This window comes from Lacerta agilis, chromosome 13, assembly GCF_009819535.1.
Source record: "Lacerta agilis isolate rLacAgi1 chromosome 13, rLacAgi1.pri, whole genome shotgun sequence".
In the NCBI taxonomy this organism is placed as follows: domain Eukaryota; kingdom Metazoa; phylum Chordata; class Lepidosauria; order Squamata; family Lacertidae; genus Lacerta; species Lacerta agilis.
Window position 1 is genome coordinate 33,266,719 of NC_046324.1, and position 14,038 is coordinate 33,280,756.

The 14,038-nt window shown below is 49.9% G+C and overlaps 1 protein-coding gene across 1 annotated transcript; it reads left to right on the forward strand.

Moving 5' to 3' along the window:
• The first annotated feature begins 379 nt into the window (after positions 1-379).
• LOC117056997 (olfactory receptor 5V1-like) lies at positions 380-13,035 on the forward strand. Its single transcript, XM_033167710.1, has 3 exons — positions 380-423; positions 5,698-6,649; positions 13,009-13,035. The coding sequence occupies exons 1-3, from the start codon at positions 380-382 to the stop codon at positions 13,033-13,035; spliced, it is 1,023 nt and encodes a 340-aa protein (XP_033023601.1).
• Positions 13,036-14,038: the final 1,003 nt, after the last annotated feature.

The following is a 14,038-nucleotide window of genomic DNA, read 5'->3' on the forward strand; positions in this document are numbered from 1 at the left end:
TCCATTCTCTTGCAGATTATCTTCCCAAAAAAAACTCACTGTTCACTGTGGCAAAGTCACACACTTAATGTAATTTACACAATTAATTCCACAAACGGCACCATCGTTATGTTGTTTCACCCCATTCGTTTCCATGCAAAGGAAACACACTGCAAAAAGGGGACGACATGATCAAGAATGTATTTTCTGTGGACTGAAAGCAACAGTGCCAATTGTATTCACTGGATTCTGACACTTTGTCCAGGGTTCGGTTCCCTTGGAATGAGGCTCAGCGGAGACAGTGGTGTCTTTAGGATATGCAATTTTAATCAGGCATATATACAAACTGAGCAGCACAGAACACCTCTTTGAACTGCTCCCCACAGCTTCACCTCGCCTCATGGGTGGGCCAGCCCTGGCCTACATCCACCTGAACCTGCCAGTGTAGCTGTCTGTCTTACTGTACAGAGGACAATTCTCCCCATCTGATGGGTTCTCTCTTTGAAGGGCAGCCTGGCCCAAGAGCAGTTTAAAGATAAATAATACTCAAAGTTGCCCACACCCAGTGAGCACCAGCAGAGCCGAGTGACGAGGCACACAGGTCACCTGCTCACCATTTTCCCCACTAGGGTGAGATGCATTGTGTCTCTGTTTAGATTGTGCAAATATGCACTGTTTGGTTCTCTAGTGACACTTCTGTGACCAACCTAGCATCAATCTCAGGCCCTCCAAGTGTCCCTATTTTCCAGGGACCGTCCCCGATTTATAGAAGCCATCCCAGTTTCTGATTTGATCCCGGAATGTCCCGCTTTTCTTTAGGATGTCACTATTTCATCAGATAAATGTTGGAGGGTACATCACAAACAGGGTTGTTTAGGGTAGACCCCTAAAAATGCTTGAGGAAGGAGCCTGGCTCGGTGGCAGAGCATGTGCTCTGCTTGCAGAAGGTCCCAAGATCAAGTCTCAGCTTCTCCAAATGCAGCTTGGGAGAGACCCCTACCTTAAAGCTTGGACAGCCATTGACAGTGTAGACCAGGGGGTAGTCAACCTTTTTATACCTACCGCCCACTAATGCATCTTTCTTGATGGTAAGATTTCCTTACCGCCCACCAGTGCTTGATGGAAGGAAGATTCAGCTTGTGCCGTAGAACCCCCTGCCGCCCACCTAGAATCTGGAAATGCCCACTAGTGGGCTGTAGGGACCAGGTTGACAACCCCTGGTGTAGACGATATTAAGCTAGATTTATCTTACCTGGTCGGCCACTGTGAGGACAGGATGCTGGCCTAGATGGGCCACTGTCCTGATCCAGCAGGTTCTTCGTATTTTCTTATGTTAATTATTCCCTTTTCATTACCCGTGACAACAGAACCCCCACGGTGTGGATTGCTGGATCGGAGAGCCTTTGGTGAATACACCTCCTCAGAGGCACAGAAGCATTTTAAAATGCCAACCCAAGTAGGCACATTTCTACAGACCTTGGCTCCCAGCAAGGTAAGCACCTCTTCTTCCCCCACCCCTTGTTAAAATCAAGATAGATGTTTTTCTAGCTAACCCAGCTTTGATGATTCAGAAAGGAAGATTCGGCATTAATACAAATGTGGAAAGATTCTGGGGGGAAAGACAAGGGCTGGTCCTCAATGATGAGGGAACATAATCACCGATTGTCGCTGTGCCACATTATAATAACACTGATATTTTTTTCCAACAGATACATGTAACAGATTCTCAAATGTTCTGCAGCATCTCTATTTTCTTCTTTCATGTCTACAGGTATTTGAGGGAATCCCTTTGCTTCCCAATTCTGTTCCAGTGAGGCAGTCTTCTGCAGCAGCCATCATGGCTCTTGGCTTCAATGGTAGGTGTTTACGGTATAAGTGGAAGCTGTAATGAGGAACAAAGGGAGAAATTAGGTTCAGTTTGCATATAGTCTGTAATATGTACAAAAATGCATAGACTAGGCTAAAATGTGCATGCATGCATTAGTGAAAATAACACACCCAAATGCATTTTATTAGGGGGAAATTTGCTTTGCAGAGATGTCTACATATGAAGCAAAATTGCACACGAAAATGTGGATATTGGAAAAGAAAAGAGATTTCTTGGAAAAGAAAAGAAATTTATATACAGCTTAGTTTTTTTAAAAAAAACTTAAAGCAGTTTACGAAAAGAATAAAACAATGAAATCATGAATAAAGAGAGAGAGAGAGAGAGAGAGAGAGAGAGAGAGAGAGAGAGAGAGAGAGATAGAATGGAAAAACAACTGTTTAAAACATTTTTAAAAATTAAAATCAATGATAAGCTAAAGCCCATGAGCCCATGTCAACATTCTACATGAATGAATAGGCTGGCCTAAAGAAAAATGTTTATAGCAGGTGCTGAAAAGAGTTCACTGAAGGCGCCTGCTGGATGTCAACCAAGTTCCAAAGTTTGAGTGCTGCTACACCAAAAGATTGATCTCTTACAAATGCACCTGGGCCAGTTCTGCACTGTTGAAATGTGGAGAGCTGGTCTTAAGAGTGGGGAAATTAGAAACTGGTGAAACTGAAATTGACAGATTTGCCCATCTGCACCAGGAACAACGTCTCATTATAAAAGAGGCTGCAAGTTTGATATGAACAGCTATGCAGATGTCCTTAATAGCTCCTGTAGAGAAGAAGGAGAAGGAGGATGACAGGGAAGAAGAGGCAGGGGACCTGTGGCCTTCCTGATGCGGCTCCCATCAACCCAGACAGCATGGTCAGTCGTCAGGGAGGAGGGGAGTTGTAGTCCAGCAGAACCTGGCAGGCAAAAGGTTCTGATTTAGGGCTCATCCAAACCTCCCACTTTCCCCCGGTTTCCCCAACTGCTGTTCGTTCTGATTTAGTGCTAAAAAGTCGGTTTTCAGTGGGAAAGCAGCAGGGCAAAGGCAAACTGCTCAGAGCCGTGCCAAGAAAGCACAGGGCAAGCAGAAAACCACTTGGACTCATGCTTTCTAGGCACAAGACAAGTGGAAATGTGGGTGAGCCCTTAAAGTAAAATGCATGGCATCATGAATCAGCAAAACACCGTTCAGAGACCAACTGAAGGCAGAAACGGCATTTAAAAAGAAGGGTTCTATTTGCTGCAGCTCTTTCCTCGACATTCTTCATTTTGATCCAGAACTGTTGAAGTAACATTGTTAGATTTTAGGTTGATAGATTTTTTTACTTGTATGCCTCTGTCATTTTTGTCACATACTTTCCATAAGCTGGGACGCGGGTGGCGCTGTGAGTTAAAACACAGAGCCTAGGGCTTGCTGATCAGAAAGTCAGCAGTTCGAATCCCTGCGACGGGGTGAGCTCCTGTTGCTTGGTCCCAGCTCCTGCCCACCTAGCAGTTCGAAAGCACGTCAAAAGTGCAAGTAGATAAATAGGTACTGCTCTGGCGGGAAGGTAAACGGCATTTCCCTGTGCTGCTCTGGTTTGCCATAAGTGGCTTAGTCATGCTGTCCACATGACCCGGAAGCTGTACGCCGGCTCCCTCGGCCAATAAAGCGAGATGAGCACCGCAACCCCAGAGTCGGACACGACTGGACCTAATGGTCAGGGGTCCCTTTACCTTTACTTCCATAAGCTACCTTGAGCTCCTTTCAACTGAAAGACGGTGTATCCATCCTCAAGAACAGGGGTCAGCAACCTTGTACAGCCATGGGCCGGTCCACCGTCTCTCAGACCATGTGGGGGGCCGGACTATATTTTTTGGGGGGAAATGAACGAATTCCTATGCCCCACAAATAACCCACAGATGCATTTTAAATAAAAGGACACGTTCTACTCATGTAAAAACATGCTGATACCCGGACTCTCCGTGGGCCAGATTGAGAAGGCAATTGAGCTGCGTCCTGCCCATGGGCCTTAAGTTGCCTACCCCTGCTCAAAGAGGGAGAGAGAGGGAGAGAGAGAGTTAGTTTGCAAGTTAGATTTGGTTTTAGTCTCCTGGTCTTAAGCTGCCAGCATTTCTTATGCTCCTTTTGTATCTGTGTCTAGGGGGTTGTTGGGACCAGGTATTGTTGAGAGTGAGGGATGGCATGTTTGTGTGTGTAGATGTAGGTGTAGTTTGTTTGGTGTGTGGCATCTGCGTGGCATGGAGGGAGTGGAACCCTGTTTTATGGATTTCAATGTTGTTATTGCTTTGTGGGTTCTATCACTTAATTTTGTTGTTCAGTTTCCCTTGCAAACTGCTTTGCAATCTTTTCTGATGAACCCCCAGCCCACTTTCTTGCTCTATAAGGCATTTGAAGATATCATTGGGGTTTTATGATAAATTTTCATTGTTTTCTTGTTTCGTTTTCTTTAAGTCCGCTGCTTAGAAATGTGAATAATTAAATGGTGTATAAATATCTTAAATAAATTTTATATAGAATAAGAGCAACAATGGGTTAGAAGTATTTAAACCTGAGCATTCTGCTATTAGAAATCCTCAATGTTCATTCTTTTCCTCCTTTTACACAATGCTTTCTAGAATATCTCTAGATAAAATTGGTGGTGTTAACAAAAGTTGACTGCTGAGTAGGTCTTACTAGTTCAGCCTGCCTATGATCTGAAAAACCAGAAAATCAGGTTTGCACCATTTCCCAAGAAAACTTTTTTATTTGCTTATGTTCCCATATAACTTCGCACTGCATATCATACATACATGGTTCATGAAAAGGAGACAGAATAGAGATTTGATTGAAATGGCCTACCAGACGCAATGAATAGATGGATGTTGCAGATAAATGGATGGATTTCATAGTTTACTGGAACGTGTGTTGTGACCACAGAAGGCTAAATAGAAGTCTGTTTCTGTAAATCTTTTGCTTTTGCTGGATTTCTTCAAAACCACCACCCTCCCCACACACATTGCCCATTGTTAATATGTGTTGCTTATTTATTTTTTTGTAACTTTTGAGAAAAATATATAATGAACAGGTAAAAATGAAGCAATTTTCTCTCCATGTCTTGGAGGGTGATGGTGATAATGGCATGCATGGGGGGGGGCAAACAAGGGGCCATAAATTATCCAACATATGTGCCAGGCACACTGGAGTCAAGAACCACTGGTGGATTATTTTTAAGGAGTTTCCATGGATATTTTTTGGAGACGGATCTAAAAGTGGGAGCAAGCCATAGCTTTTCCCACTGCACATTATCCAATACGCTTCCAATATCAATCTCCTAAAGAGACTTCAAAGAAGGGAGGAGAAAAAACTGAAAGTCAAGCGTGTATGCAAAAGACAATGGACATGTTGCACATTCTGGATCTAACCAAAGCCTCAAATGAACTCAAATTCTCTTAATGCAATCATTGTGCATGGATTTATACTGGACTGTCCACGTCTCATTCCGTTTTCTTTGCTGTTCTGTGATGCTTCCCAATATTACTGCATTATTGCTGCTCAGAGGGGCTCCCTTGCACTGCAGTACAACAAAAGCTGGACAAAAATAAGCCAGAATGTTTGCGGTCTAAAGAGTTACAGGACTTCTGCAGGAAGTTGCAGAACAGGCACAAATTGAAAACAAAATAGCATGTGGGATATTGAAGGTGGGATCTTGTACAAAAGTTCTGACAGCATCATGAGCACAAATAATCATGGAAACACAATGAGAAGGATGGGCCATGTGTGTGCGCGGACACACAGCTAGACTGCTCGCCCCCATTTCCACCACGCCATCTGGATTTTAAGCTTATGGGGATGAGAACATCTAAATAAGGCTTAGGTTAGAGACCATCACCACATTACATGACTTCCAAAGCTTCATTCATACTCTTTCTTCTTCCCAATGTGTAGGAAACCTCCGAAACCAAACCTCCATCCATGAATTCGTCCTCCTGGGATTCTCAAACCATCCCGAATTGCAAATATTTTTCTTCTTGGCCTTCTCCATCGTTTACACGGTGACCTTGACAGGAAACCTCCTCATCATTCTGGTTGTCATGGCCAACAGCCGCCTCCACAAACCCATGTACTTCCTCCTCGGACACCTGTCCTTCATTGATCTTTGCTACATGACTGCCACTGTCCCCCAAATGCTGGCGAACTTCCTCCGAGAGCCCAAGACCATCTCCTACGCTGGATGCATGGTCCAAATCTTCTCCCTCATTTCTTGCGTTGGGTCAGAGTGCATCCTCCTAGCAGCTATGGCTTACGACCGATATGTAGCCATTTGCCACCCGCTGCTGTACACAGTCATCATGAATAGGAAAGTCTGCTTCCAAATGGTGGCTGGGTCGTGGACAGGGGGCTTCCTGAACTCCCTTGTACACACGCTCTTGACATCCACCCTGTCATTCTGTGGGCCGAGGGAGATCCGCCATTTTATGTGTGACGTCCCCCCGCTTTTGGAGTTGTCCTGCACGGATACAGCTCTGAATAATATTGTGCTCCACACAGCCAGCATGTTCATTGGGGTTAGCCCTTGCTTCTTCATCATCATCTCCTACGTCTTCATCGCTTTGGCCATCCTTCAGATCCGTTCTACAGAGGGCAGGAGGAAAGCTTTCTCTACATGCACATCTCATCTTGCAGTGGTCATTATGTTCTTTGGGACTGCTCTCTTTAATTACAACCGGCCCAGTGCAGGCTATTCCTTAGATGTGGACACACTGGTCTCAGCCTTGTACTGCATCGTAACCCCCATGCTAAACCCCATTATATACAGCTTACGGAATGTGATGGCCTGGGAGTCAGACTCTGATGCTGAACCTGAGGGATCCCAACCTGCACAGGATTCCCCGCCTCCAGAACCAGCTGAGCCGGGGCCAGGGCTTGAGCCTGAAGGATCCCCACCTGTGCTGGATCCCCAGGTGCAGGCATCAGCAGAGTCTGCTCTGGCTCCTGATGGGAGGGAGGACCCATTGCCTGCAGGTGCTCCACTCCCAGCCTCTTCAGAGGAAGCTGAGGCATCCCCTGGGTCCAGTAACCCACCAGCCTCTCCTGAGCTACAGAGGCTCAGGGCAGAGAGGCGAAGGGAGTTAAGTGTCTGCAGGAGGAGTGCTCGCCTCCAGGCCCGGAGGAGAGGCGAGTCTCCGGAGGATCGGGACCGCCCTAAGCATAGGGCCAGATAAAAGCCAGCCAGACCCAGCCCAAGTTGCGTGAGCAACTTAGTTGCAAGCGTGTGCTCAACCTGCAACCTTGTGCCTGGACGTGCCTTGGACCTTGACCTGCTCCCTGCCTTGCTCCCCGCCGGACTGACCTCCTTTGGATCCCTAGACCCAGGACTGGACTTGGACCTCGCTTCTTGGACAAACCCTTGGGGCCAGCACAGTTTGCTCACGCCACACCCGCACTCCCCCTTCGCTGGGGTGCGTTCGGGAGGAACTAGTAGCCATGGCTGACCAGGCGGCTGCGCTGGTGGCATTGGCCCAGGAGAACCAGGCCTTGACCCACACCGTGCAGCAGCTAAGCAATGTGGTTACGGCGCTTCAGCAGCGTTTGGATGCCTTACCGGCTCCTGGGGCCGCCGCCCCAGCTCCTGGCAAGTACCCGGTGGCCCTGCCAGAGAAATTTGATGGGTCCCCAGCCAGCTTTCCCATGTTTCTCGCCCAGGCCAAGCTGTATATTCAGGGGCGAGCTCGGGATTTCCCCGACGACCGCACCAAGGTGCACTTCCTGATCAGCTTGCTGAAGGACCAGGCGGCCAAGTGGGCGTTGCCGCTGCTCCGGCAAGACTCCCCCTTGCTGACAGACTATACGGGGTTTTGCAATCATCTGGAAACCACGTTCGCCAACCCTCAGAAGGGGAGTCAAGCCAATCGGGCAATTCGGCGGTTGAAACAGGGCAAGTCCACAGTGGCCACCTACGCCACGGAATTTCGGCTGCTGGCGCAGGACTTGACTTGGAACGACTCTGCACTGCGGGACCAGTATCTCGAGGGACTTTCAGACGAGATACTGGATCAGCTAGCCACGTTGGATCGCCCTGCCACACTGGATGCCCTCATCCAACGGAGTCTGCAGATAGACGATCGGTTGGAGGACCGTCGCCAGGCCCGGGGCCGCTGGCACTCTGGGCTCCCGGCGCCGGTGCTTCCCTGCAGTTCCGTGGCCAGAGCTGAGTCATTGGAGGAGCCGATGCAGCTCGGGGCAGCGCGGCCTCGCCTCTCCCCCTCGGAAAAGACTCGGCGTCGGGAGGGGAACCTGTGTCTCTACTGCGGTGGGAGTGGACACTACGCCCGAACCTGCCCTGAGAAACGCCAGCCACAGGGGAAACGGCCAACCCCAGTAGCCGATGGCCCAGGCTACCTGGGGTCCCAAGCATCGCATGATGGGCCCTCACCAGTGGAATTGCAACACCTCATGATACCGGTGCGTTTATACCCCCCCGGTGGGCCCTGGATTCTCACCCACGCGCTGGTGGATTCGGGGGCAACCCGCTCCTATATGGACTCTGCCTTCGCCACTCAGCATCGGGTGCCGCTTCAGAACAAGCCGGAACCGGTACAGGTGGAGGCAATTGACGGACGGCTCCTGCGCTCGGGCGCTGTTACTCAGGAGACCCAGCCCTTGGTCCTGTGCTACCAGCAGCATCGGGAGGTGCGATCCCTGGACATTGCCACCATGCCCCGGTTTCCCCTGGTGCTCGGGATGGACTGGCTGGAGTCGCACAATGTTCAGATCGACTGGGTCAATCGGACTGTACGCTTCCCAGACCCGGGTTCCCATGCTCAGTCCGAGTTAGTAGCAGCTGCCCCCATGGGGCAGGCTGTGTCAACGCTCCCTGCCGTGTACCAGGACTATCTAGACGTGTTCGAGGAACAGGGAGCAGACCAGCTGCCGCCTCATCGGTCCTTCGACTGCGGCATAGACCTACAGCCTGGGGCGCCCCTGCCTGTGAGCCGCCTATATTCTCTTTCGGAGCCAGAGCGTGAAGCCTTGCAGGACTTCCTTCGCAAGAACCTGGAACGCGGGTTCATTAGGCCCTCTACCTCACCCACTGCCGCTCCTGTACTCTTCGTTAAGAAGAAGTGTGGGGAGCTTCGCCTCTGCCATGACTACCGGGCCCTGAATAAGATCACCATCCCAGACCGGTACCCCTTGCCCCTTATTGCAGAGTTGCTGGAGCGGGTGCAGGGGGCGCAAATGTTCACCAAACTGGACCTCCGAGGGGCCTACAACTTGATTCGGATCCGTGCCGGGGACGAATGGAAAACGGCATTCGGGACCCGGTATGGGCAGTTTGAATACCTGGTTATGCCGTTCGGATTATGCAACGCGCCCGCCGTGTTTCAACGGTACATCAACCACGTGTTCCAGGACTTGCTAGACAAATACGTGGTGGTGTACCTAGATGATATTCTGATATATTCCCGTGACCCAGCTCGTCACGAGAGTCATGTTCGGTCCGTGTTGCAGCGCTTGCGGGAGCACCGTCTGTACGCCAAGCTCAGCAAGTGCGAGTTCCACCAGCGGTCAGTGGACTTCCTTGGACACCGACTCTCCCCTGACGGGGTGCAGATGGACCCTGGGAAGGTGGCTGCGGTTCGAGAGTGGGCAGCGCCCCGGAACCGCAAGGACTTACAGCGGTTCCTAGGGTTCGCCAACTATTACCGGACCTTCATTGCAGATTATGCTCATCGCACCACCCCATTAACCCGACTGCTGCGCCCCAAGACGCCCTTCTCCTGGGATGAGGAGGCTGAAGTGGCATTTCAGGGGTTGAAAGCCTGTTTCCAGAGGGCGCCGATTTTACAGCATCCTGATCCCTCTCGTCCCTTCGTGGTGGAGACTGATGCCTCCAGTACGGCTCTCGGTGCCATCCTATCTCAGCAACACGGACCCGATGCGCCGCTGTTACCCTGCGCCTACAACAATGCAGTGAACGCCTCCACCCAGCAGACCCCGTTCCAGGCCTCCTACGGCTACCATCCACGTTTGTTCCCGGACGTGCTGCCAGCTTCCGCGGTCCCCGCAGTGACAGACTGGCTTCAGGAGCTTCAGTCCCAGCAACAATTATTGATGGAGCAACTGCGCCAGGCCAAGGACGCATACAAGGCCCAGGCGGACCGACATCGTCAGGAGGGGCCAGAACTCCGTGTTGGCGATCGGGTGTGGCTCTCTACCCGTCACCTGCACCCTTCTCGGCCCTCACGAAAGCTGGATGCACGGTTTGCCGGCCCATTCACCATCACTGCGCGGGTGTCGCCGGTGGCGTTTCGCCTCCAGTTACCTCCATCGCTCAAGGTTCACCCAGTATTCCACCGGTCCCTACTAAGTCCAGTCGCCCCGCCCGACGAGTTCCACCCAGACAATCCACGACCGCAGCCAGTTTTGGTTGAGGGGGAACCTGAGTACGAGGTGGAGCGCATTCTCGACTCACGATACCGCAGGGGAAAGCTCCAATACCTCATCGACTGGAAGGGGTATGGGCCTGAGGATCGTTCATGGGAACCAGCGGAAAACATCCACGCACCTGCCTGCCTCCGTGATTTCCATGCAGCTTACCCCAGCAAGCCTGGTCCGGCCCCTCGGTTGAGGGGGAGGCCTGGGAGGGGGGATGGTGTGATGGCCTGGGAGTCAGACTCTGATGCTGAACCTGAGGGATCCCAACCTGCACAGGATTCCCCGCCTCCAGAACCAGCTGAGCCGGGGCCAGGGCTTGAGCCTGAAGGATCCCCACCTGTGCTGGATCCCCAGGTGCAGGCATCAGCAGAGTCTGCTCTGGCTCCTGATGGGAGGGAGGACCCATTGCCTGCAGGTGCTCCACTCCCAGCCTCTTCAGAGGAAGCTGAGGCATCCCCTGGGTCCAGTAACCCACCAGCCTCTCCTGAGCTACAGAGGCTCAGGGCAGAGAGGCGAAGGGAGTTAAGTGTCTGCAGGAGGAGTGCTCGCCTCCAGGCCCGGAGGAGAGGCGAGTCTCCGGAGGATCGGGACCGCCCTAAGCATAGGGCCAGATAAAAGCCAGCCAGACCCAGCCCAAGTTGCGTGAGCAACTTAGTTGCAAGCGTGTGCTCAACCTGCAACCTTGTGCCTGGACGTGCCTTGGACCTTGACCTGCTCCCTGCCTTGCTCCCCGCCGGACTGACCTCCTTTGGATCCCTAGACCCAGGACTGGACTTGGACCTCGCTTCTTGGACAAACCCTTGGGGCCAGCACACGGAACCAGGAAATGAAGCTGGCAGTGAAAAGACTGGCAAGTGCAAAGCAGAACATCTTCTAAATCAAAGGTGGGCAGATACCAGGATTTCTAGATCTACTATTTTCATTATTTGCTAGAACTCCGAGGCTCCTGATTCAGACAGCGGAAAGACCCATCCTCGGAGGAGGCTGCCTGATGTGTCTCTGGATCAGCCCCTGCTCCCTTGGCTTTTCTTCTTCCAACCACGAGGCATACCTTGAATCAATAACTCATGTAGAAACACTGGGGTTTCCTGTGAGAAGATACTTTCCCATTTAGCTACTATTATTGTGGATATAGCAGGACACTTTAAATGACAAATAAGTAACTAGGATTGCAGTCCTGTACACTGGGAATAAGCCTCATTGAACCTGAAGGGATTTATCTCTGAGTAAACACGTATGCTTGTGCTGTTAAGAGTATATATTCTTGAAGAACACTTTAAATTTCTTCCCTCCCACTTTGAGCACCCTGTTCTACTCGCTAGCGTAATGGCAAGCAGTGTCCACCCCCCCTCCCTGATCACTTAAGCCAAAGTCTCCTGAAAAATCCACTCTGAGCAAGAGGAACTCTACACTGGATAGGACAGTTGGTGGCTGCGGTTGTTGATATGCCCCGCTTCGAATTGTTCCTGTAAATGAACCAAGCTCTCATTCATTAAATGGAGGCTGTCCATCTATAAAGCAAATTTCCACCCCACTCAGAAAACAAAACAAAACAAAACAAAACCCTAGCTAATGCAAAACATCGATTTAGTGATGTGGTGGTCCCAGCCAGTCTACAACCCTCTTAGCTGCACTGACTTAAGAACATAAGAAGAGAGTCCTAGATCTAGCCATAGCTGTCAACCTTTCCTTTTTTTGCAGGAAATTCCCTTATTATAGCAGTGGGGAACAGCAGGGAGGGTTGACAGCTAGTCCAGCATCCTGTACACACAGCGGCCAACCAGATGCCCACAGAAAGCCCACAAGTGGGGCAAGAGCACAGCAACACTCTCCCCTCCTGTGGTTTCCAGCAACTGGCTCTATTTCTTCTGACCAGGAGGCAGAGCATACCCATATTGGCTAGTGCTCATTGATAGCCTTGTCCTCCATGAATTTGTCCAGTCCTCTTTTAAAGTCATCCAAGTTGGTGGCCATCACTGTCTCCTGTGGGAGCGAGTTCCAAAGTTTAATTAATATTATTATTATTATTATTATTATTATTATTATTATTATTATTATTTATTAAATTGGTTCATTGCTTTATCTTGCCTAAGGCTCCCCAAAGTGACTTACAGCCACATAGAAACCCACATAGATACAGTGGTACCTCAGGTTACAGACTTCGCTAACCCAGGAATAACGCTTCAGGTTAAGAACTTTGCTTCAGGATAAGAACAGAAATCGTGCTGTGGCGGCGCGGCGGCAGCGGGAGGCCCCATTAGCTAAAGTGGTGCTTCAGGTTAAGAACAGTTTCAGGTTAAGAACGGACCTCTGGAACAAATTAAGTACTTAACCTGAGGTACCACTGTATATGAAAACCAAGGGCGGATGGAGGGGATGCATTTAAAACATCCCACTCATTTCTAAAAGGCCACAAATAGTTGAAGGCCAAAGGTTTGGTTATAGAGGAAACCTTTTGCTTGGTGCCTTAACTAAGCACTGCATGAAGAAGTATTTTGACTATCCTAACAATCTTCCAGTATTCAGCTTCATTGGATGGCCCCAGTTTCTAGTGTTATGACAATTAAAGGGGGGGGGGACTTCTCTCTATCCACTTTTCCTAGGTGCTGACAGATTTCAGGGCCCGCCCTAACATTAGACAGTGGGGTGTTGTCCTCAGGCAGCAGGTGCTGGGTGTGGTTGGGTGGGTTCAATGGGCAGACAAAGGAGCTAGGCCAGTGATTTGTGATGTGCTGTCCCTTGCTCACAGATTCATATCCCCGCCTGCTTCATGTAAACACAGCTGAGGAAACTAGTAAGTGAACAAGTCCCAGGGTCAAATGCAAAACCATCACACAGAGCAGCAACCTGTGCAAAGCAGTGGGTGGAAACTGCTCGTCTATCCCAACGAAATACCATTAGAGGACTGGAATAATGTAGAGTGGAAATGACACGATGGCCTAAGGGCGCAATCCTAGCCCCACTTACTTGGGGGTAAAGCTCCACTGAATTTAGTGAAACTAGCAGCTTATCCTATGGTCTGAAAATATGGTCTGAAGCTCAACATAAAAAACCCTAAGATCATGGCCACTGGTCCTATCACCTCCTGGCAAATAGAAGGGGAAGAAATGGAGGCAGTGAGAGATTTTACTTTCTTGGGCTCCATGATCACTGCAGATGGTGACAGCAGTCACGAAATTAAAAGACGCCTGCTTCTTGGGAGCAAACCAATGATAAACCTAGACAGCATCTTAAAAAGCAAAGACATCACCTTGCCGACAAAGGTCCGTATAGTTAAAGCTATGGTTTCCCCAGTAGTAATGCATGGAAGTGAGAGCTGGACCATAAAGAAGACTGATCGCCGAAGAATTGATGCTTTTGAATTATGGTGCTGGAGGAGACTCTTGAGAGTCCCATGGACTGCAAAAAGATCAAACTTATCCATCCTTAAAGAAATCAGCCCTGAGTGCTCACTGGAAGGACAGATCCTGAAGTTGAGGCTCCAGTACTTTGGCCACCTCATGAGAAGAGAAGACTCCCTAGAAAAGACCCTGATGTTGGGAAAGATGGAGGGCACAAGGAGAAGGGGATGACAGAGGATGAGATGGTTGGACAGTGTTCTTGAAGCGACTGGCATGAGTTTGGCCAAACTGCGGGAGACAGCGAAAGATAGGCGTGCCTGGTGTGCTCTGGTCCATGGGGTCATGAAGAGTCGGACATGACTGAACGACTGAACAACAACAGCAGCAGCTTATCCACACTTACCTTTCCAGACACGGTCCATCCTTTAAAGCTCCATG